General features: G+C 41.9%; 1 protein-coding gene across 1 annotated transcript in view; it reads left to right on the forward strand.

Annotated features, from left to right (window-relative positions):
* The first annotated feature begins 17,121 nt into the window (after positions 1-17,121).
* The window catches only part of TAPT1 (transmembrane anterior posterior transformation 1), a 59,167-nt gene continuing 51,562 nt past the window's right edge, over positions 17,122-24,726 (forward strand). Inside the window, exon 1 of the mRNA XM_082727809.1 lies at positions 17,122-18,086. Within this exon, the coding sequence (XP_082583935.1) occupies positions 17,252-18,086 (835 nt within the window). The 5' untranslated portion in view covers positions 17,122-17,251. The remainder of the gene's footprint in view (positions 18,087-24,726) is intronic.

Consider the following 24,726-nt stretch of genomic DNA (forward strand, 5'->3'; position numbering starts at 1 on the left):
TAATGGAAGAGATTATTAAAACTTTGTGTCATTCTTCAAATTGTAGTTCTCTTTTTTCTTTTTCAAATAAGAATATGAAATTTCTAGCCCAACACTCACCCCATTTTTGTCTAGCTCACAGGGAAGACAGCACCCAATTCAGAGCTTCCTGCAGTAACCCCCCTCTTTCCTTTGGGAATAGCCTAATTTATATGTGTTAAACTTAATAAAACCAGGGTGGAAATTCCAAATAAAATAATTAAGTTAGGTAGAAAGCATAATATGCAGCCACAGCCAATTACTGCTTGATCCAGATATGAACATAGGCCTTTAAATAGTCCCCTACATTATCAAAAATAAGTATCTTCTGCTTCATTTCTGCTAAGTCCTTGTGTCTTCTGAGGTCACCATTCCTTAAATACCCTTATAACACTGTCTGGGCCCCAATACCATATACTTTGGGAAACTCTGTGGCCACCCTCCCCTGACACAGGCGTACTTAGACAGACACAACACGCACACACACTTTCCTCATCCTTGTGTCACTCTCTCCAGGGTACTCCAGTGAAGTCATTTCTGGTGCTCAGCACATCCTCTGAGCTGTCCTCTGTCCAAAATTGTTGGCATCATGGATGCTGTTGGTGCTCAACCAAAAAGGAACTACTTCATCCAGGAGATTAAGCTTCTACCATCCCTCCTTCAGAGAAGACAGAAGGCAATGACTCACAGACACAAGGGCTTAGAAGACCACAATCCTTGTCTCAAAAGGGGACCAGCTCTATAGGGCAATTCAGGCTCCAGATCTCCCCAGGGAATCAGTCCCAAATTAGTCCCTGGCAAGGCCATCTCCACACAGGGCTTTCTTCTCTCACTCCCCTCTTCTGAGGGCACTCCTTCAATATATCACATTTCCAGCAATCCCTGTCTGAGACTCTGTTTCTGGAGAACCCAACCTGACAGAGTTCAGTTTAGTAGATTTCCTCCTGAAGGAGAATGATGACCCAAGATAGAACAGCAGTGATTTAGATTTGAATTCAGTGCTAAAACAAGCACTGAAAAAACAAGCAGCTAAAACAAGCAGCATCAGAGTGGACAACTGCAGGACATGTTGCCCTCTTCTCTATACAGGACAGAATAAAAATATATCTATTTAGTGGTTTTATAATATTTCATCCTGTCCTCTCTTCACTGCTTCCCAGGGAAGGAGATAAACACTGAAGAAAAAAGACAGCAAATCCTGGGCGCAGGAACCTCCAAGAGTTTGACAGTTGGATTATTTAAAATGCTTCTGAAAACTCTTAAAGCAAAGACAAAGCACAGGAACCAGATAATTCAACTCTTGAAAATCTGCCCTTCTCCAGACTCATTTCTTTCATTTTCTTTTGTAAGCACTTTTGTTTTTAAAGATTTTAGTTTTATTTATTTGAGAGAGAGAGACAGTGAGAGAGAGAATGAGAGTGGAGAAGGTCAGAGGGAGAAGCAGACTCCCCGTGGAGCCAGAAGCCCAATGCGGGACTCGATCCAGGACTCAGGGATCATGACCTGAGCGAAAGCCAGTGACTTAACCACCTGAGCCACCCAGGTAACCTCTTAAACAAAGAACTTTTCCCTCAATTCTTTTAGGGACCAGAACAAGTGCTGCACACAGGAATGTGTGATGCCATGAGGGAAGGCATTTTAAAAAACAAAGTGCAACGGAGTAAATTTGAAGATCAAATTGGCATTATTCAGCAATTCATGTATCATGCGGCATCCCATGCAGGGAGCAAAAGGAGCTCCGATAAAGTGTCCAAAATGGAAGACATTTACGGGCAGAACAGGGTAGAAAAGGAAGTTTTAATGGATTGGACCATTTGAGGCAAGCTTCCTTTGGGGGAAGGGCAGGGGTCTATCATGTGGATCACCTCACTAAGGCTGACCAGGTAATTCCAGGTTGACTAAGGATCACATTCCTGGGAGAAGCTGAAATTGCAGTTAGGGTAGGTACTAAGCCTTGATTTGCTGACATTGGCAAATATCAAGTAACTTCATATTTGGCCTATTGTCTCTTTTTCTCTAACAGGATAACAGATATCCCATCATGAAATCCTGTGGAAATCCTGTGGAAACCAAGGTATGCAGGATGAGATGACTTCTCCTTCATGGGGCACAGGTGGCATGGGGTGCACATTCACACTGGGAGTGCAGCTGGGTTAAGTTGGAGGGATGTGCAAATTGCCATGGGACTACAGAAGGTGAAGCAACCAACATGACTTGGTGCTGAGGAGGGGGAGGTCGGGAAAGTTTTCACAGTGTATATGACGTCATACCTGTGTCTGGAAGGATGGCAGGTGGGTTACCAAGGAGGAAAAGAGAAAGAATGAAATCCCAGGGAAGAGCCCCCAAGACACAGAGATGGGGACCTAGATGGCCATGCAAGGACTAGGTGAGCAGAATGCTGCAGAGACATGGCAGAAGGTGACACTGGGCAGATAGCATAGAGTCTTGAGGAGGTCCAAAGCATCATGAAGAGTGTTCTGGGGACAAGTGCCTTGTTCGTATGTATTATAGAGAGCAATCTGCCCAGCATGTGGAGAATAGTGAAATTGAGAGAGAAAGGGAAAGAGAGAGAAATGAGAAGGTAGTGAAACCAGTTAGGAGGCTTTTGAAATTTCTCTAAGGCTTATTGTGTATTTGTGACACGCTAGGCACTGTTCCAAGCATTTTCCATGTTTGATTTCACTTAATCCTCACTATGACTAAAGGTCACAAATGCTATTGTACATCTCAAGTGGCAGGAGGAGACGGAAGCTCAGGGGGTTAAGGCACTTGCCAGGGGGTCAAAGCTAGTAAGTACAGAGTGAGGGAAAAAACCCAGGGAGTCTGACTCCAGAGTCCACAGGCCTTTCTGCCCCCCTCTGCTGAAATCTTCCAGAAGGGACACATGGAAGGACTCTCCTAGGGCGATGGTAGTTGGGATAGCTGGGATACAAAACAAAGGATGTCTTCAGGGTCAGTCCAGGTGAGGCAAAGAGATAAGGACAACTAACCATGGTTTGTAGTGTCAGTGAACCAAGGAGAAGGTGCAACAGCTTCGGGGGTGAAGGTATGCCACATTTGTTTAGAGAGCTTGGAAGACATCCGGTGAACCACTGGGAAATGTGTGACAAACTCTCGGTCTCTCTTTCCTCCCTCCCACATTAAGATACCCTCTCCATCTTCTGCAACTGGGTATCATCACTCTTGCACTGTCCTCTGTTCTATCGAGGTGTCTTCTCCAGGAAGATGTGCAACATTGTGATTCCATTAAAAAGAAAATAGATATGTGGTCTTCATCCTGGTTCTTGGCACAGAGTTCTTAAAACTGTTGGAATGTCCTAAGTGATGAGAATATTAAAGGTGTCTTTTTATATATGAATTAGGTGTCTTTTGGAAAGTGTCTAAGGATGGGGGCTGGTTGGGAGGGGGAAAAAATATGATTAGAGGGTTGGGACTTTCAGTCCTACTCCCCACCCCTGACTGCCAGGGAAGGGAGAGGGGCTAAAGGTGAGTCAGTCACCAATGGCCAATGAATTAATCAACTACTCCTATGTAATGAAGCAGCCATAAAAACCCAAAAGGAGTCAGGTGACTCAGTCAGTTGACTGTCAAGCATCTCTCTCTCTCTCTTTTCATCTCTCCCTTTTACCCTCTCTCCCTGCCCTTCTGCCTGCACTATTTGTTTTTATTAAAACAAAGTCAGCAACAGATAAAGAAGACTATTCATTGTGCCATTATTTATAACAGCAGGATAGAAACAATCCAAATGTTTATCAATAAGAGACTTATGAACTATGATATGTTCCCATGATTCTGTATATTCAGCCTTTAAGACATGAGGAAGTTTCCTATGCACCTATCTACAGATACAAAGATGAATTGTTATTTGAAAAAGCGAGGTACAAACTGCGAAGTCATATGCCACCTTTCATATATATATTCTTATATTTACAAAAAGAAGTGCTAGAAGAGTAAACCAGAAACAAAATTAATTCCGTGTAGACAGCTGAGGCGAGCAGGGTGGACACGAGAGTGCCCCGCATATAACGCTATAATTCTGACTTTAGAATCACATAAATGTTATACATATTCAAAGCATAAAATTACATGTTAAAAAAAAAAGCAATGAAAATATTTCATACAGAAATTAGGAGGAGCTATTTTCCAGAAGCAATCCCCCAGGAGAAATCAAACCACAGTGTTCGGCCCTCTGAATAAACTCCCAAAGTCGGGGAACCTATGAGTGCCTGGTCAAGCCTCTAACTGGCTTTCCCACAGGATGGGCGTCAGATGGGAGGGAAGGACAGCAGCAGGGAAAAGATGGAGAATGCACAGAGAAGGAGACACTGTTTGGCTCAGGGTGAGAATGGCCAAGAGGAAGGCCCACAAGGACAGGAAGGGAGGAACCCTGTAGACAAGACACTGCTTCCCCAAACCACCCCTCCCCCAGCCTGCAAAATCTTCTCCCTCAGTCTTGCCTGAAACCTTTGTTATTCACTGATACTTTCTTCAGTTTAAAATATTTTTTCTAAATATGTGGAAGAGGCTATTTAGCAGTTTTGCTTCTGTGGCAGGATGCTGTTTTATCACACTGAACGGTGTCTTTTCCCTCTGGGTGTGGGTGTGCTCCTCCCTCTCACCCCACTCCCCGCCCCCACTGGAACAGGAGGCAGCTGTTTGTTCACTGGGGAGCAGATGTGGAGGGGTAGATGATAAGAGCCTGTCTAGCTAACGTTCACCACCCCACACCCACCCCACCCTAGGAAAGGGTGAAGAAGAAGAAGGAAATGACATCTGGGGTCCTGAGAATGAGAAGAATCCAGCTATCCTTCCAGGCAGGGACAGGAAGACTTGTGCCAGGAATGGTTAAATGGCTGGGACCCTCTGGGAAGGGGGGACAGGAGCAGCCCAGCCCGAGTCCTGTGCTCCAGGCAAGATACGGAAACGGAGTGTGACCTACTATGTTGTAAGCACTGTGCAGAAGGAGCTTCAGGGGCAGTGAACAAAGATTAAATGAGCGCCCACACATTCTTTGGTACAGGACAAGATCCAGGTCTATAACACACATCACAGAGAGAAAGAGAACGGTGGCGGTGGGGCGAGGGGTGAGGGGAGTAGGCAGAGTAAGGGATTCCTCCCCTTTTCTTTTTCCAACACTCTGCCATTATGTGATGTAAACTAGTCTTATATTGCCTTACAGATCATTTTACTGTACTGTTTACTTCACACTTCAGTTTGGGAGATGAAATGTATACCCAGTACCTCTGATTCTTTCTCCACCTAATTAGACATGCTTAGACCCCCATGGGAATAGCAGCTTGGTGCACAGAAACAAAAGCAGGGTATCTCTGGCTTTCCCAGGGCTCCCCCAGACCCTGGCTGACCCACTTCAGTGTCCCATCACAACCAGGGTGCCGGTGCTGGGACCCAAAGGCAGCAAGCAGCCTGTCAGTAGGTCAGAAAACAGCAAAGCAAGCCAAGTCAGAAGCTTGGAGAACTTGTCAGGGAGGGATGCAGACCATGACCACTCAGTCCACCTTTATTTAATTCATGTACCCAGAACTAAATTCCACAGAGGTCAGATAAATACACTCTACTCAAGAACAGCCAACAAAATTGTCCTGCACTTTGTCCTGAAGGCAAACAATAAAGTAGGGGTCAGCACAGGAAGATGGGGACAGGGTGGAAGGGGATATTAACTAAAAATAGAAAAAGATTCCAAGAGAATGCGCTTTCTTTAATGTCCTGCAAATTAAGGAGCTGGTCTTGGTTGCTATATAAGGAGACGGTTTTGTTTTATGGTAATCACAGACTTGGAACCTAACCACCTTCATAAACAAAGTTAACCTTCAGAGCTGTGTGACTTGGCAGGCAAAACAACTGCACTGGGATAAGAAGTGCACTTTTCATATGTTGAATACCTCATAAGATTGCTATAGATTCTAAAAAATAATTAATTAATTGATTGATTAATTAAGGCACTCTACCAGTCCCTGCTTACCTAGATGAACTGGTTCTTTACCTTGCCCACCTTTCACACAGTATTGCAACAACAACTAACTCACCTGCTGGATTGTGAGCTCTGAAGGTGCTGGGACATTGTCTTTTCATATTGTAACCTTGCTGCTTACCATAGTGCCTGGTGCTAATAAGTGCCCAACAAATTCAAAGGGAAGAGGTGGATGAATGGCTAGATGGGAGCTCAATAGATGGAAAGAGGGTGTGTGCATTGGCTACTGCCCCATTATTTGGGAGGTAACCCACGTTTTGCCATAATACGTGCAGACAAATGAAAGGAGCAGGGAATGGGTGGGGTCATTGTAGAGCGTCGTTTTTTCTGTTTTATCTGCCCTTATCTACTTACAGATGTAAGTAGATGTGGTAAAAACCGCCACCTCATAACTGTAGAGCAAGGGTATCACAACATCTCTTATGTCGTGGGCCATATGCAGCAGCAGAACATTCTCAAAAGTAGTAGTATTCAAGAGTCAGGGCAGGTGATCTTATTGTGGATTTAGAAACAATACTTAAGATCCTCCTGACTAAGAACTATAAGTGTAAATAAGTATTTAAAGTAGTTCATGGTAGAGCTCCAAATCCAGTCAGAAATCAGGATTAATTAGGACACCAAAGTAGAAGCCCAGTTGGATGGACCGATTTATGATGGCTACGTCTTGTGGGGCACATGGCTGATGCTCCCTCCACCCCATGCCTGGCTAGCAAGCCTCCTCGTGGTATATAAATTTCCTGCCTCAACCCCATAGCTGCTACTATATTCAGCCTCTCTCTGTGTCTTGACTTGCCAGACTTTCTCTGGCTTAAACACAATGTATATCCCTTCCCTTCCACACCAGATCCTGCTACCTTCACCCCCAACCCCTAGAAGCCCTGTGCTAATGAATTTCTGTTCATCCCTCAAGAATTAAACTGCAATTGTCTGTTTTCTCGTCTGTCTCTTCCACTAAATTATGAAGTTGTCAGGGCAGGGTCATGTCTCATTCATTATTATATTCTTAGTACCAAGTACAGTGGCTGACATGTAATAGAACCTCTCTCTCTGCTAAACTGATGAATGGATCTTATTTAAGCTGCACAACAATCCTGCACAGCGGGTATTGCTACCCTTATTTAAAGAAGCTCCAAGAAGTTAAATAACTTGTCTAAGTTCCTACAGCAAGTACGAAGCAGTCAAGATTTAACCCATGAATTTAACTCTAAAGTATGTGTTCTTTTTATTCCACAATGAGTTGCTTTTTAATTGCTTGCAACCAAAATGCAGATATGGGGAAACAGTTCCTACAAATATGGCATTGATAGCCAACAGGTGAGAATAATGTGTTAAAAAATCATTGGAACAGAGTGTTGGACTATGGGTATATAAAGAAAAAGAGAACAGCCATGGGGGAAATGGAGGAGTAGATTAGGAAAGACTGTGAGGGGGTATTAGAACTGGGGTTTAAAGGATGAGTCAGAGCTTGACTAGCAAATCTGGGAAGTGAATTCTGGGCAGATGCAGAAAATGAGTTCAGTTTTCTTATACATCAGTTGCTGCATCGAATAAGCTTAAGAAATTAATATTCTCTTTGCGTGTAGTATAGATGGCAAAGCTGCCAATGTCAATTTTTCAACATTTCAAAACACCGAAGTGATTAAATATATAAGAGTTTAAGTGCCAGTGAGATGATTTCTCAGAAGCGGGAGCATGATGCTGCGTCTCTCCTGGGCTCTGCCAGAGTACTTAGGAACGTACTTCTCCATGTCTTGTACCTCACCAACCTATTCCGCCGTGTTCCAAGTGCTAATTAAAATTGTATGCTTTCTGCCAAAGCAAAAGCGCTTACATTAAAATAATAAGTGTCTAAATTAAATGGCTCAGTCTGATTCCAAGTTGACACACAGTTCTTACCCCACCCCGTAATTGTGGGGGGAGAGGGATGAGACTCAGACATAAGATTTAATAAATAGTGCTTTCTTTCTGACATTTATAATTATTCAAACAACCTACCGTGTAAAGTTTCTGAGAAGCAGCTTCCAACTCATCATCCCAGTTTATGCCTTCAATATACTGAAATGACTTAATCTGGAATTTTGAGGTGAAATGGGATATTGTACATGGTGGAGAATACCTTGAGTATCATTACAATATATCTGTAATTCCCTGTCAAAAAAAAAAAAAAAAGATTTCTTTGCCTTATAGCCAAACCAAACAAATTAAACACACACACACACACACACACACACACACACAAATGCTTGTTCTGCGGGGTGCCTGGGTGGCTCAGTCAGTTAAGCATCCAGGTCTTGGTTTTGGCTCAGGTTCTAATCTCAGGGTCATGAGACTGTGCCCCATGACAGCTCCCTGCTCAGGGGGAGTTTGCTTGAGTTTCTCTCTCTCCCTCTCTTTCTGCCCCTCCCACCCCTGCTCATGTGCGCTCGCGCGCTCTCTCTCTCTCAAATAAATAAATAAAATCTTTAAAAAAAATGTTCTGCAAATGTTATATTTAAGATACATTTTCAGAAAAAAAACAATGTCGATAATACTTCTTAACTAGATATTATAATTGGACATTGGGAAAAAGACAATACGTAATACATGCCCAATAGATACAGACTAAAGTTCTTATTGTTCTACTCAATAATTACAAATAGTAGTGCAAGCAAATCTCACTATATATGAGGCTCAAAAAAAAATTTGGGGGGGTTATTCTTCAATTTGTGAACATGGCCCAGAGCTACTGATATCAACTTTTTCATCCCCTAATTCCTCATTCCACTTCAACCATTCTTGCACATTCTTCCATCTATTCAACGCCCTGCCTCCCCCATTTGTTCCCTATGATACAGCCCTGGAATCTGAATCCGTCTGGAAGTTCCACTCAGACACTATGGATCCTCCTCCCTCTTCACTCTATATATGCTCCTCCATCTGTCTGTGAGGCCCTTTCGTTACCTCCCTCAGCCCCATTTCTCACTCGGCAAACACATCTTCCGAGACCCATTCAATACCACTTCTTTCTAAGCTCTCCTGGTTGCCCCCAAAGCAGGATTGCCCAGTCTCTTCTTTGAATGACTATGGCACCTCATTCATTTGTTTACTGCGGTCTTTCCCACACTGCGGTATTGTTACTTGTGGACGGGAAACACATCTCATTTATCTTCGTTGCTCTAGGGCTTTGCACGGTACCTGGCTCATAAAAAAAAAAAAAAAAATCAACAAATATTTGTTGAATAAGCAGTAAGAAAGTATGTTGATGAAAGGTAAGCGACTTAGGGTAAACATTGCAATTTAGAACAGGATGCTGGGATTCATCCAAAGAAAAATATTACAAACTTAAAGCCAAGTCCACATTCAACTTTAGCCTAAAAAAATGAAGTACCTAAAATCTCATCATCTTAGAAGTGAAAGGAAACTTTGAGACAGTCTAGCCCGCTGTCTGCTGTATGGATCAAGAAACTAAGACCTGGATCTCATCTCAGGTTTCACACTCTTGAGCAGCAGCACAGAATCCTAACTCCAGCCTCTGGGCTCCAAATTTACAGCTTTCTCCATTTTACTCTGCCGTCTTTCTACCGAAGACTTTTGCTAGTCTATTGGCATCATTTGAGACTAAATTCTAAGGTCTAGACCCAGACGAAAATTTTACCTACTTTGATGCAGACACGCAAAAACAGATTATTTTGAGAAAACCATCCGTTAGCTAGAAACAAATGTTTGCATGGGTGAATCCACCTGTGTATTTCTATAGGTCCCTGAAGGATTAACAGACACTGCCTATCTGGATATTTGGTTTAAAAAATTACAGACTCAGAAGAAAACTCCTTGTTGATACGTTATTTAAAAAATATATACTTTTAATACAAAGAAAATTATTAGCTTTCAAGAAAGAACCCATTTATACTCTCCATAAAACAGAACACTGTCTATAAAATATCCGTGAAGAGACTGCATCACACCAATTAGGCTTTCTCTGTAAAACATGATTAGAATGTTAGAAGTAAACAAATAGCAGAAGATTTACAATGAACATTAAGTTTCCCAAAGTCAATGACATCAATTTATTTTTGTACCTTTAATTACTTAATATGAGATTGATTTTATTGTCCATGTTGATAAACTAGAAACTGTGAAATAGCATATAAAGCTTGTAAAAATAAAATAAAATAAAATTGCATGAAACTTCGTATTATTTAAGGATACCTAACCATGTCAGACCATAAGTTCCAGCATAATGAACAATAAAATTGAATATTTAAAAATCGTTCATAGCACTAGAGAAGAATTTTTATACAATCGATGTGTTGACATATTTAAGTATATGGATGAAAGATCAGAGTGAAAATAAAGAGATGATTTGGGGCACCTTGGTGGCTCAGTCGTTGGGCGTCTGCCTGGTCATGATCCTGGGGTCCTAGGATCGAGCCCTGCTTGGTGGGAAGACTGCTTTTCCCTCTCCCACTCCCCCTGCTTGTGTTCCCGCTGTCTGTCTGTCTGTCTCTCTCTCTGTCGAATAAATAAACAAAATCTTATTAAAAAATCTTTAAAAAAGAAAATAAAGAAATGATAAATAGTGATCAGTGCCTGAATTAGTCTCACTTTTCTTAGCAGTCAAATATTTCTGTATGAATTATACATGTCAGATTTTTAACTGCAGAATATATCTGTCATCAGTGGACACATGCTCAGGGGAATGTGAATTAATGTTAGTACCAGCCTCGACAAAGCATAATTAGGAGGACAGAACTGTCCCAAGAAAATAATGTTTGCTAAAGCCAAAATACATGTTTTCTTTTTATTGCTATTTTGAAAAATTAGCCATATTATTGTTCGCCTTCACAAAACTGTACACCTAAGTCATAGCAACCATATTGAAGGTAAGAGGTAAAAGTTGTTCATTATTTGAAATTGATACTAAATTAGAAAATGTCAGAAACAACAGAAGGATTTTGCATATAAACATAAACTTAGAATATTGAAAAGGTCATAGTAGATATATATAAAAGAGCAATCTGAAAACCCAAGGCTCTGAACTCAGATAAACACATTTCAAAAACCTAGAAACCAGAAACCCTTGAGGATAATTTTGAGAACCTGAAAATCTATTATGCATTTGTAATACATTTTGGTAACAAAGATGAAACAGAGAGAAATACTTAGGTTTGCATAAGAAACAATAAAATTTAAAAAAACAGATGTTTAGTGGTGCCTGGGTGGCTCAGTCAGTTAAGCATCTGCTTTCAGCTCAGGTCATGATCCCAGGATTCTGAGATTGAGTCCCTTCTTGGGCTACTTGCTCAGGGGGGGGAGTCTCCTTCTCCCTCTCCTTTTGCCTCTCTCCTTGCTTGTCCTCCCTGCCCACCACCCCCCACATCAATCAACCTTAAAAAAGATATATATATGTTTATGAGACTCAGAGAGTCCATTTACTTTTAAATATCTTAGAAACAGAAAGGAGAAAGGAGTAGACAAAATATTAGGATGGAAACACTGATGAATGAGGAGAACGAAAGCACATTGCAAGAGCAGGAATGAATGATCACAGCCCAAAGGAACTTAACGGACATCCAAGTAAAGAGAAAAACTTACCCTTATCTTGATCCATGAGAATTCAACCAGAAACACTATAAAAAAGTAAAAACGTATCCTAAATATTTTGTAAAATCTTCTGATTACCAAAAACTATTTGATAAGTGGCCAAAAGAAGCAATTAATAACTCACCACTAGGGAACAATGAAAACAGGACAATAAAAATTCTGAAAGGGAAAATCCAACATGAACTCAGTGATAAATAAAATCACCTTTACTGGGTGAATTCTAAAAATAAAGGCTTTGCCAGCCAGAATTATAAAGAAGGATTTTAACAGTTATCAAAAAAATTTCTGGAAAGTCCAAGTTCTCTCTACAAATAGATTTTGTCAATTAACTAACTAATGATTTAAAAAATTCTAAACACAGCATGTCTACTTTTTTATGGGTATAATGAAAAATGAACAATGTGCTTTCTCTTCAAAGAGAAAAATATGAAATGGAAAGTTTGCTAAGTCATCACTATGGTCCTTTCAGCAGTATTTTGGGATTTTCCAGAAATTTAAAATCTAATCATTTTATCTGATCATGAATAAATAAAATAAATCCCATTAGCCAATATAGTATGGATTTGTGTTCACACAATTTTATTACATAAATATAATCTACTTTTAGGTCTCCAGGACAGAATATTTTTTATAAAACATGCCTCTTACCAAAATAACACTTTTGAAGAGGGTCTATTTCAAATGGTTTCAGTCCTGTATTCTCCTGCCACATAAATGCTTTCAGAAATAAGGTTTTGCTCATGACTGTTTTAGTTATCTTCTAACAGGTACATTAGAATCAAAGGTATATTATTTAATTTGTGCTACATCTTCCAGAAACAAACCGCATTGGTGTCCTTTAGAAATGCATGGAATAAATCCCAGACAGGATAAAACTTAATGAATAGTAGTCCAAAAGTGACTGCTGAAGATAGGAAATCTTAGTACTCAAACTCAGAGATTCAATAAACTGACATAAATTTGTTGCAAGCCTTGCTCTGGGCCCAGCACTCCATTTTATTTCTTTAGAATATCAGTTGTAAAGCTGTTCTGATTTAAAAACAACAACAACAACAACAACAACTCTTTCTTTTCTCTTTGAATAAAAAATGATGAATTAAATTCAGCAAGACATTTTGCAAATTTGACACGAGACATTTATGATTTAGAAAAAGTCATGTACTACTGAAATACATTTTTGACTGAGAAATACAAAATTAATTTAAACTGTTATCTATCCAATAGTTAAATCTATACTATCAAAATTAACTATGACAGTAATCATCTCAAATACCATTTTGGTTGCTGTTAAGTGCCACCTTAAAGCAGTGTTCTTAAACTGAGGTATGCATGGGTACAATATGGGAAACTTGTGGGTTTCTACTCTGAGGCCTGTAGTGAGGACTGGAAAGGTTAGTGAGAGACTATGGGTTCTCATAAATGTATGCAGAACTAATGCATGGATCATAAAGAAGGTACATGAAAGACTTATATGTCTTTGATGTGTTATCAGTAAAATTATCGCATTTTTAATTCCCTGCATTCAGATTTTAGGCCAAAATATAAAGTCATTCTGTAAATAAGGGTTTCATACTTCCCTATAAATCTTCATAATGTAGGTATATCAAGCTATTTTTAACCCAAGAGTCCAAGAGTCTGAAAAAGGGTTTGCAAGGATGTTATTCCAACATTTTGGAAGAGGCCATCAGGGTATTCTAGTTCAGTACGCTGTAGTGGGGAAAATGAAGTATAGAGAGGTCATTTGTGTTACCTTAGGTCAAAAGACTCTTTAACTGGAGAGTCAGAGAGAGTATAGGCCTTCTCTTGATTCAGGATCCTTGTAAGTCATCAAAATACGTGATGTTTTTGGTACTCAAAAAGTATATAGAACTAATTTCAAGCATATTCATGGGGATATATGGAATGTGCTATTGAAATGAAATGCTTTATAGTTGAAAAGTAAAGCCTACTAAGTTTAAATGAAAGGAAACATTCAAAGTTAGCACTAAGGAGAAAGAAAAGGGAAAATTGCTTGTTTGTTTGTTTGATTTTCTCTTACTATAGAACAGGTAGGTATTGCCCCATTTACCAATAAAAGGCACTGAGAACCAGTTTATAGACTTCATAAGATAGTTTTCTGGAGCTGGAATCCCATGGCTCGTGAACAATGGGTTCAATTTACTTTGTTTAGTCACAAAATCAAAATTATTCTCTTTAAGTACTAAAATATGGAGTAATGCAATTTATTTTTTTAAACTGTGCATATTGGGGGACCTGGGTGGCTCAGTGGGTTAAAGCCTCTGCTTTCAGCTCAGGTCATGATCTCAGGGTCCTGGGATCTAGCCCCACACAGGACTCTCTGCTCAGCAGGGAGCCTGCTTCCTCCTTTCCCTCTGCCTTCCTCTCAGCCTACTTGTGATCTCTGTTTGTCAAATAAATAAATAAAATCTTAAAAACAAAATAAAACAAAAAAAAAAAACCTGTGTATACTGGGGCACCCGGGTGGCTTAGTTGCTTGAGCCTCTGACTCTTGGTCTCTGCTCAGGTCATGATCTCATGGGTTGTGGGATTGAGCCGACACTCCCCATACCCCTTTCCACATGCACACTCAGGAACTCTGCCTGAGTTTCTGCCTTCCTCTCCCTCTGCCCCTCCCATCTCGTAAATAAATCTTTAAAAAATAGAATAAAATTGGGGCGCCTGGGTGGCTCAGTGGTTTGGGCTGCTGCCTTCGGCTCGGTCATGATCTCAGGGTCCTGGGATCGAGCCCCTCATCAGGCTCCCTGCTCCGCAGGAAGCCTGCTTCCCTCTCTCTCTCTGCCTGCCTCTCTGCCTACTTGTGATCTCTGTCAAATAAATAAATAAAATCTTTAAAAAAAAATAGAATAAAATTGTGCATACTCCTCACCAAATTTCCATTCTTTTTAAAAATGGTATTTTGTGCTTGGCTATCTTTAAAACACAATAGCCACATGATAGATATTACACCCAGAAAGTACAAGAATACACACTTAAATAAAAATGTGCAGCAATTTTACAAGCTCTTAATTAACTTTATATTATCAATTATGTATACATATTAAAATGTAACTTTATTTTTTTTTAAGATTTTATTCATTTATTTGACAGACAGAAATCACAAGTAGGCAGAGAGGCAGGCAGAGAGAGAGAGGAGGAAGCAGGCTCCCCGCTGAGCAGAGAGCCGGATGCGGGACTCCATCCCAGCACCCTGAGATCATGACCTGAGCCAAAAGCAGAGGCTTTAACCCACTGAGCCACCCAGGCACCCCTAAAATGTAACTTTAAATACATAAATTCCTTTCTTGAGAAAGTTATCTTAGCTTATTGAATTTTTCCCTTCTCTTTTACATGTTAAGATTCTTCCTAACTTCTTGTTCTTGCTCCTCACTTTCCTCCATTCAAAGTATTTCCCACGAGTAAAGTTATTTATTTGAGCATTAGCTGGGACACTGACATGTGAACAGCACACCAGCTGTTTGCTGAATGGTTTAAATTACTGTACCTCATTGTTATCCAAATCCAAATTCTGTTTTTCCCTTGTACCTTGATTCAAAATGTAATTGGATGTCTCTTTAAGGGTGAGAGTTGTCAGGTTTTAAAAATATTCCAATTGCTTTCTAAAGGTGGTATTATAAATCTAGGCCTTTTTACAACTGATGTAAAAAAACACGATAGCTCAACTCCTATTTACTTTCCCTGAAGAACTGGTTCTTCTGTGCTGTGTAACCGTCTCTTATGTGAGATTATTTTAAGTTAGTACTTTGAAGATTTAGAATACCCATATGAAAACACCCTTTCCTGAATACTGAATTAAGTTGCAGAATGTTGAATTAACCCAAAGAAAATAAATTTTTGTAGTACAGTGAGAGACTTATCTAATCATCAAAACCGATACAAGGGAAGAATAGTGTTAAGTGAAAAACATTTTAATATTGTTTTCAAAATGCTTTGTACAATGTTGACTTCATAATGGGTTTGAAATTATGCTGAATCACAAAGTATTAGATCAAACAATACAGCTCCAGCAGAAAGATCCAACTGATCAGAGCCACAAGTCCCTCAGTCTTCCCATCTTCATTTTGCTCCTCAGTGTGTGACACCTTCACACCTAGACCGTACACAGAGGCTCCCTTCCTCTTTGCTGACTACTTAAAAAAGACAGGCAGCCTTTGGACAGTTTTTCCTTTGGCCTGATATAGAAAATCCATCCCTACAACTGGCTGCCTTAGGAAACAGAATTTCAGATTCCTTCCTTTCCAGCTCCTGTTGAGTTAAATGCAGGGGCAATAAGTCAATCAATACAGTGAGGCAGTAAATGACAACTGACCATAAACAAGCAATAAAAGTCTCTTTTCTTCTTGAAATCAGTAAGCAATGGAATGGAGATGGTATTATACTATAAAAAATCAGAGACTAACAGAATTTGAGCTATAAGGAATCTTAAAGGCCATAAAATTTTCAGTACCTTTCGATTTTCAAAATGATTCTGAAGATTTGTCCAGAGCATTTGTTTTTGATAGGTTAAGGCTCAGTTTTTACTATAACACAACAGCATTACAGGGACCACGGTCACAGGAAATGTTTGGAATTGTGTTCCTGTGAACTGCTTTTATGAAGGGAAGTAAAGATGTTCCAAAGATTGATTCCTCCTTTTCCAGGGCCCGTGAGGGGTCAGATCCCACCTCTGGGGCCTTTTATTCCATCTTGGTCCCTTATCTGGGCTCTTACCCTGCTGTCAGACTGACAGGTGGCTGCTTTCCGCATGATGCCCACAACGGCCCTACTGTTAAATTTGCTGATTCTTCTAAATGAAACAAGATGGGATTGGGAGGGAGACAAACCATAAGTGACTCTTAATCTCACAAAACAAACTGAGGGTTGCTTGGGGGAGGGGGTTTGGAAGGGGGTGGGATTATGGACATTGGGGAGGGTATGTGCTTTGGTGAGTGCTGTGAAGTGTGTAAACCTGGTGATTCACAGACCTGTTACCCCTGGGGATAAAAATATATGTTTATAAAAAATAAAAAATTAAAAAAAAATTTCGCTGATTCTTCAAATTTAGGTACTCAACTAGTGACAGCAGAACCCTCAAAGTTCTCTGATGAATCAACAAGGGCTCGATTTTGCTGTATTCATACCTGTTTATACCTGGCTGTCAAGTTTAGGTCTAGGGGAAATTCGGAGGGTTTAATGTTAGAGGAAGAATTACAACTCCCCTTTTGCTAATCAAGAGGGTAACAGGTACAGGTTGGTTCTGAAGTTGGCATATGGGCCTGCCACAGTCACCCTAAATAAAGCATGCAGCAACCACGTGGGAAGCAGGTGGCAAAGGCCCTTGGCCCCTTCACTCAGCATCTTAACTTGCACCATTCCTGTCGCGGGTGGTCTTGACACCGCGCTTCGTGCGCAGTTAACTCCCCAGAGAGCCGCAAAGCACCGCCCAGTAAAGCGGCCGCCCAGGTGATGGAGCAGGGACACCGGGGCGGCCAAGGGCCGTACCCCAACCCTAATTCCGTCCGGGGGTGCCTGAAGCGCATGAGGCACTTCCCCTCCGCGCCCCCACCTGTAGGGCGGCATCCCCAAAGCTCCTTCTTGCCCGAGTGTTTTGGAAACTGTCAACGGAAACTCAGAAGCCAGGGAATGTGACGGGCGATCATAAATATGCAGAAGAGATGGAGCCCAAATAGCGGACGCATGGAACCAGGGCTCGCGGGGGTCGGGGATCTGGAGCCGGGCTCTCGCTGCCGCGCGGGCGGTGCCAAGACCAGGCAGGCGGCGCCGGCGCACTTCGGGCACCGAGCCTGCAAAAGAGGCCCCGGGCGTGCGGCCGGACACCTCGCAGACGGCGGGCAGCGGATAGAGCGACCGCCGCCCCGGGACTCCTCTGCCGACCCTCTGTCCGCCTCCGCGCCCAGCCCGCTACCTCCCGGCCCCCGACCCCAGCCCCGGAGGCGGCCGCTGTTCCCGGACGCGCGGCCTGGCTGCATGGAGCCTGGCGCGGTGTCCCGGACAGCAGAGCCCGCCGCAGCGCGGGAAGTTACCGCGCGCCACGCTGAAGGCAGGAAGAAGATGGCGGCGGCCGTGGCGACGGCGGCGGCGGCCTCCCACGCGCCGCTGACGCCAATGGTGCGCGCCGGCCGGCGAGCCGCGGATGGCGGCGGCGGCGGTAGCGGCAGCGGCCCGGGCTCCGGCGAGGGGCGGGGCGAGGCTGGGAGGGGGCCGGCCGGAGGCGGAGGCCGGGTCGGAGGCTGGAGGGAGGCGGCGGGGACAGTTTGTTGTGCTCGGAACATGGCGGGCGTCGGCGATACGGCCGCCCCGGGAGAAGGCAGCGGTGGCGGCGGCGCGGACGGTCCGGAGCGGGACGGCCGCGGTGAGGCGGAGCAGCCGGGAGGCGGCGGCGGCGGCGGCCACGGGCCCCCGCCGGCGCCTCAGCACACGGAGACGCTGGGCTTTTATGAGAGCGACCGGCGGCGGGAGCGGCGCCGCAGCCGCGCAGGTGAGGCGAGCGGGCGGGCGGCGCTAGGCCGCGCAGAGGGCGCCTAGGGCGGTGGGGAGCGTCGTGCGATCCCGTGCCCCTGCCCCGCGGCCGCAGCTGCCTCCGGGGCCAACCCGGGCTGTGGGGGCGCGAGCCGCGGCGGCTCCTGGAGCTCCATGGCTCGGCAGCCGCTGACAGCTCGTCGGGCGGGGTCGGCGCGCGGCACCCGGGTCCCCGCGGCACACGCCGGGCCAGGTGTGTCCGAGGGACCGCGCGGCGGTCCGGGAAGTTCGTCCCGGGTCGGCTGACCGCTCTTGAAAGGTCCTTCAGAAAGACCCCCGCGCTCTGCTCACGCCCGGTGTCGTTGGCGAGCACCTCCTACGTCGCAGGGAGCCCCAGACTGAGAAGCTCAAGGCTGATTTCTTAATTACTTTTGTGCCAAGGTGACTTTTTCATTGTGTGTTTTAAGCGAACTTGAGCCATAGAAACCTGTTAACTTGCCCTCCAAATAAATATGTGTTCCTCAGCCGCAGCTATCAATGTGCTAATGACCATGAAGTTCAGTACTTTGCCCAGAACAGAAACACGTAGAAACATCACTTCAAAACATTACCTGTGAACTTTTCCTAAACGGAAACGTAAGCCTCTTAAAAAAGAAAATAAATAAATAAATTAATTAATTAATTAATAACGGTTGTCTAGGAAAAGATGCCTTTGTGAATCCTACTCTCAACGACCAATTTTAAGCCTGTTGGTAGAATATTATTTTTTTTTACATGTGGGATCCCCTTTTTAAAATTTAAGTTGCATTTGTATTCGTCCTGAAGTTGTATATTAGGCTTAAAAAGATTTTGAGATACATGTTTCATTGAGTATAGTGATCACATTTACATTTTTATGTAATTTTGTTTTAAACGGCAGCTGAGCTATAACTCCATTAAATTTCTTCCCCCAGAATTGCTTCTGGTGGGCAGTAGGGGCTCCATTAGCTGTTATTTCCTTCAGTTCCTGCAAATGAATGTTAACTCCTAAGGCTTACAGTATCATTGATTGTACTTGAATATTGAAAATGTAGGAGTACCTAAACACAGAAGGTTGGTCATGTGAGATCCTGTGACTTGCTAATTCTCAGAAATAGACATAGGTTAGATTTTGAAGAGGTCTGTATCTTTGAAAAATTAAGTACGGACTGTGTCTTTTTCAGTCTGTTTCAGTTAACCACTTAAAAATGCTCAACTCTCTTTGGTTTACTTGTCAGTTAAATACTTGCTTTCAAGAGTATTTACTTTCTTAACTGGCAGGATCTAAGTAAGACAGTATTAAATCTCTCAGCCGACTGTTTACTGACTTAGACTTCAACCTTAAAGACACTCTGATGCAAATGGAAACAAGGGTGGCCCGGTTTCATTACAATGGCTTTAAAATATTTCTGAGTTTCAGGAAAGCTGATATTATAAAAGCCTTTTTGGTTGTTGTTTGCATACACAGAAAATGAAGTAGTCAGGAGCCTTTTGATGAGCACAAATGTTAGGATTTTGGAATAACCCCAGCACCCCTTGCCCGGCCCTTCCCGAGATGGGTCTGAGTATCTGGTACCATGGACCTCCTCAGACTTCACACCATGCATGCGTTCTTCATCAACATGAGTTTGTGAGCGTGGTTTACCTAAGCTGTTGGAAGTTGGACTTTTATTCTAGTTGCAGAAAGTTTGTATCCGGGAGACACTTCTAGCTTTAGTTGTTGGGGTGGCTCTCATTGTTTCCCTGATTCCATCAGTCTTGTGTGAGGAGAGATGACCGTGGCAGCTCTTGGGTATCAAGACTTAGGTAAGAATCCCAGGAATATTTCAGCTGGGGTTACCAGCCAGTGTTGTACCATGTGGGCCCCAGGTGTGTCTGCTCTGCTAGTCACATAGCTCTTGCCCCTGCTGGTATCCACCCTCTAACTCTGATGCCACATTGGTTGGAGATTAGAACTCTTTCAGCCATTCTTAAACACACAAGCTGCTAAGCGGCTGTGCTTCACCTTGCTGTTCTAGCATTTCCCCTTTATACTGCTCTGTAACCTTTTCCTCCTCCCTAGAGCAGAGTTTAGAAAACTGTTCCCTAGGGGCTGGCCTGGGCAGGAGGGCCTTTGAGTGGCACCACCTAGTGTCATGTGGGAAGCATTTCTCCCTGAATCAAATGTCTTCCAAGGCTCTGTGCTTATACTTAAGGTATTAATTGTCCATTAAAAAAATTCTTTGTGTGTGTAGTTGACACACAGTGTTGCATTAGTTTCAGGTGTACAGCAGAGTGATTCAACATCTCTAGGTTATGCTGTGCTCACCAAAGTGTGGCTACCATCATCACCATACATACCTGTACATTTTTTTTAATTCTCGTGCCGCCTCTGATACTTTAGTCCTCCTCTCCAGTTTAGGGCAACCTTTGTTTTTCCCCTTTGAAAGTCATAATCTTAGCATCTTGGTGACTTAACCATCAGTTAGTTCAAAAGTCCTGTTATCCTTTCTCCTGAGGAATTTAGGGTCTTATAGATGTTTGTTGGCCTGTCCCGACAACCTAGGATTCCATGAATGAATATACAAACCAGGTGCTTCTCCACACCTTCCCCATCTAAGTAAAATAATTCAAAACATAGTATTTGAGGTTAATATTTTTGTTTTATACTTATTTTTGCCCCTTTATATGTTTAGAAGATACATATAAATATTCATTTGTGTATGAGCCATTACGTATACCATGTACGTGTATCTACATCAAGTGTAAGCTTTCGTTTTGTTTCTCATTTCAAACTCTTTAAATCACTTGCTTCTCTAAACTCTGACTTTGACTTACATGTAGCCTGGCGGTGGGTTGAAACTGTGGTACTAGTACTTACACCTTAACATGGTGCGAACTGGATACACCACTCATCATACCTCTTTTCTTCCTCAGAGCGTTCGTTGTATATTCCACTGTTGCCTTATGTGGTCAGTGTTCTTGGACTTTGGGTAGAGTGCAGAACTACAGATCCATCTCTTCTATCTTTTTTTGTTACTACTTTTAAATATACTACCATAAAATCTTAAAAAAAAAAAAAAATAGGGTGCCTGAGTGGCTCAGTTGGTTAAGCAACTGCTTTTGGCTCAGGTCATGATCCCGGAGTCCCAGGATCAAGTCCCGCATCGGGCTCCCAGCTCCACTGGGAGTCTGCTTCTCCCTCTGACCTTTTCCCCTCTCATGCACTCTCTCTCACTCTTTCTTTCTCTCTCTCAAATAAATAAATTAAAATCTTTAAAAAAAAATACTACCAACTTCTATTGTCCTTTTTAACGTAAGCTCAGATCACAAGTATGTATTACCATAGTTTTGTACTCGTTCCCCACTTTACTTATCTGTAAAAGTTCTAAGGGGGAGAGTTCCTCTATAACTGTGTTCCCATTTAGGAATCTACATCTAGCAGGTCAACTTTGAACTAAGAATTAGGCAATCTGTTCTTGGCTTGGTTTGGTTGTTAAATTGCTCTTAGACTCTGTGCTTGCTTAGACCACTTGCCTAATTCCTTTGGCTCTGTTGTGACTCCACTACTAAATGGTTCAGTATCTGAGTACCTAAGTTGACTCTAGTACCCGTGAAGACTTAACAGTAGAAGAATTGGTGTAAAATAAGCATCCTACCTACCAGTGAGGATAAAACAATACCTATATGTAGGTGTTGGAATATGCATAGGGATAGGTGTTGCTTGTGAAACAAAAGAGCTTAAAGTGAGGTTGTGGGTGAACAGTATTGTGTCTGATTTCATCAGTGCTGTGGGGCCTGTGCTTTTCCTTTTGTTTAAATGGTGACTCTCCACTTCTAGAGCTTACACCTGTTATCCATCTCTTTTGCTGCTTTTCTCTTTCTTTACCCATTTTAGACGCCTTGCTTTACCTCTGTGAGGAAATGAGCAGAGGCAGGAGGAAAGCCTAAACCCCCAAAAGCCAACTGAGCTCCTTTTTATAGTTCCCACAAAAGACTTCGAGCGGGACAAAGGTTTTAACTGTTCATATTGTCTATACCCTATTTTTTTGTGTAATTGAAATTTTAAGTTCTTAGTACAATTAATTTATTTTTATTAGAATACTTTTTCATTTAATTGGTCCTTATCCTCCATAGAATATGTTACCTGGTTAGCCCTGTGGCCCCAAACTTATCCTATGGATGATTAAAGGCTGCTATTCTGAAATTATACTTTAGTCAATTAATTTCTCACTTACAGTGAGAAGTAACAACTGTAAAACTGACTGGGAAGTTACATGGAGTAACCACAACCCTGAGATAGGTAAGGTAAAACCACTTATTCTTTGACACACTATTACTCTACTCTTAAAACTCTCACTTGCTTTATTTAACTAGTACATGTAAATTAAACAAGCGGTGAATTATTCATTTTGGTCTTTGACCAGGCAGTATTCTGGCTTTTTAAAATGTTGAACTTCATCCTAGTTTACCCTCCAAAATTTATCCCTTGCTGCTCTTTTGCTGCCCAGTTTGAAGAATGCTTGGGTGAAACATGTCTTTGGAAAGGCTATAGCAGTGACTGTCAGATTATTGACATTCTGATCCCATTTTTAATCCTTAACCCTGTAACCCTGCAACCTTGGAAAGAGTTGCTACTCCTTGTGTCCCTGTTTTCCATCTATAAATGTATAAATCCGTGAATATTATACCTACCTACATGAGACTATTTAGAAGCATTTTGAGGGTGTTAAAACCTTGAGTGGTACCTTTACCATTATTTGACGTAGGAGGATAGAATCACTATTGTATTGATTTCTAATTTGCCTTGTACAGAGATGTACCTCTGTGTTTGTGTAACAAACTTACATATTTTTACATAATGTTAGTAAAGTTTATTACCATTTTACATTATTTAAGACTGGAGATTTACATGTTTTATAATATTTTCCTAACAGTTAACCAGTATTACTTTCCAATTTTTTAATGATCAGTGCTATCTTAAGAAAGATATATTTAGACATATTACTTAACATTTAAACATATTTATGGTTACTCATTACTTTTAATTAATGCTTTTATATCCTGGCTTCTTATTTCTAAACCAAGCTATCCCAGAAGATAATTAAACATAATCCCCTTTTAGGGTTGAGAAGGAAGCAATTTATACTGTACTTTTCTCAATTTAAGATACTGAACACAGAGCATTTCTGCAGTAAAAGATGAATATTGATTAAAAATACTCTGGAGGAGGGGTACCTGGGTGGCTCAGTGGGTTAAAGCCTCTGCCTTCGGCTCTGGTCGTGATCTCAGGGTCCTGGGATCAAGCCCCACATCGGGCTCTCTGCTCCAAGGGGAGCCTGCTTTCTCCTTTCTGTCTGCCGGCCCTCTGCCTGCTTGTGATCTCTGTCTGTCAAATAAATAAATAAAATCTTTAAAAAAAAAAAACTCTAGAGGAACTGATTTGGATGTATGATTGGTATTATTTTCCTTATGTGAAATATTCACAAGTAGCAAAACTTAGTTCTTCTAATGTAGAAGCACTTGTTTGTGTTATAAGTATTTTTAAAAAACATGCTGACATTTCTTCTTGGTAAGAACTAGATAAATGAGCTAAAATTGGTTGACATCTGAAAAGTTAAGTCAGTGTTTGGAAAATAAACATTTGGATTATTTTATTTGGAAAATAGTTTGCTTTTAAAATATAAGGACAGATGTTTGGCATAACAAACATAGAGCCACTTTTACAAAGAAGGAATAAAATGCCACCACAGTATGGAAGAAGTTGAAGTGGACTTAGCAGAATGCTTGAGGGGTGGCATCCACAGGTAAAAGAACAATATATCCTTCTTAGGTAATTAGCCAGGCAGCTATACCCAAATATCACAGGACAAGTAAGTTCAGACAAACCTGTAGAATGTTAGAGAACAATGTCTAAAACAACAAGAACAAAAACAGTGAACCACAGCTATACTTTGGAACAGAAGATTAAGCAGCATCCTACAAAATGTATCTATGGCTAGGGAAGGTGGGAGCAGCCGACAGAGCAGCAAGGCTAACTTACTAGCTCAGGTTGCAGGGCAATATAAGCCCCTTCACCTTTAGTCTGAGTCAAAGGGTTCTTTCTGGTCTGCTGAAGTCAGATTAGGGCTAGGTTATCTCCTCTTGTGTGATTGTTGGGTAGATGCATACTAATTATGGTGTAGGGGAGAAAGAACTCTGGACTTGGAGGTCAGAGATCCAGATTCTGTTCCCAATTTGCATCTTGACCTTTCAGTGACTTTGGACAAGTGTCTTAACCTCCACGATCCTCAGTTTCTTCATTTGTAAAACATGAACGCCATTATCTGCTTTCTTTAGCTCTCAGAATTGTTGTGAGAATTTTATGAGCTACTAGGTGCAAGACCTTTTTAAGTTGCCTCTTGGAATAAAGTGGAAGTATCCTAATCCTTTAAGCAGGGCCAGTTTTACAGGAGTGGGGAGAAGGTAAGATAAAGTTTTCAAAATACTTTGTCCCCTGAAGCTTGGTTCTTTTGTAAATATTGCTTTAATGTATCTTTAAAAAAAACCCACTCCCTAGCCCATCAGTGTGGTATTAATTGTATGCAGGCACTTCTCTCAGATTCAGGCCTCACTGAGGGCTGGACATTGTGAAGATCAGGATTTGTGGTGCCTGCTTTCAA

This window comes from Mustela nivalis (assembly GCF_964662115.1).
Source record: "Mustela nivalis genome assembly, chromosome: 4".
Lineage (NCBI taxonomy): Eukaryota > Metazoa > Chordata > Mammalia > Carnivora > Mustelidae > Mustela > Mustela nivalis.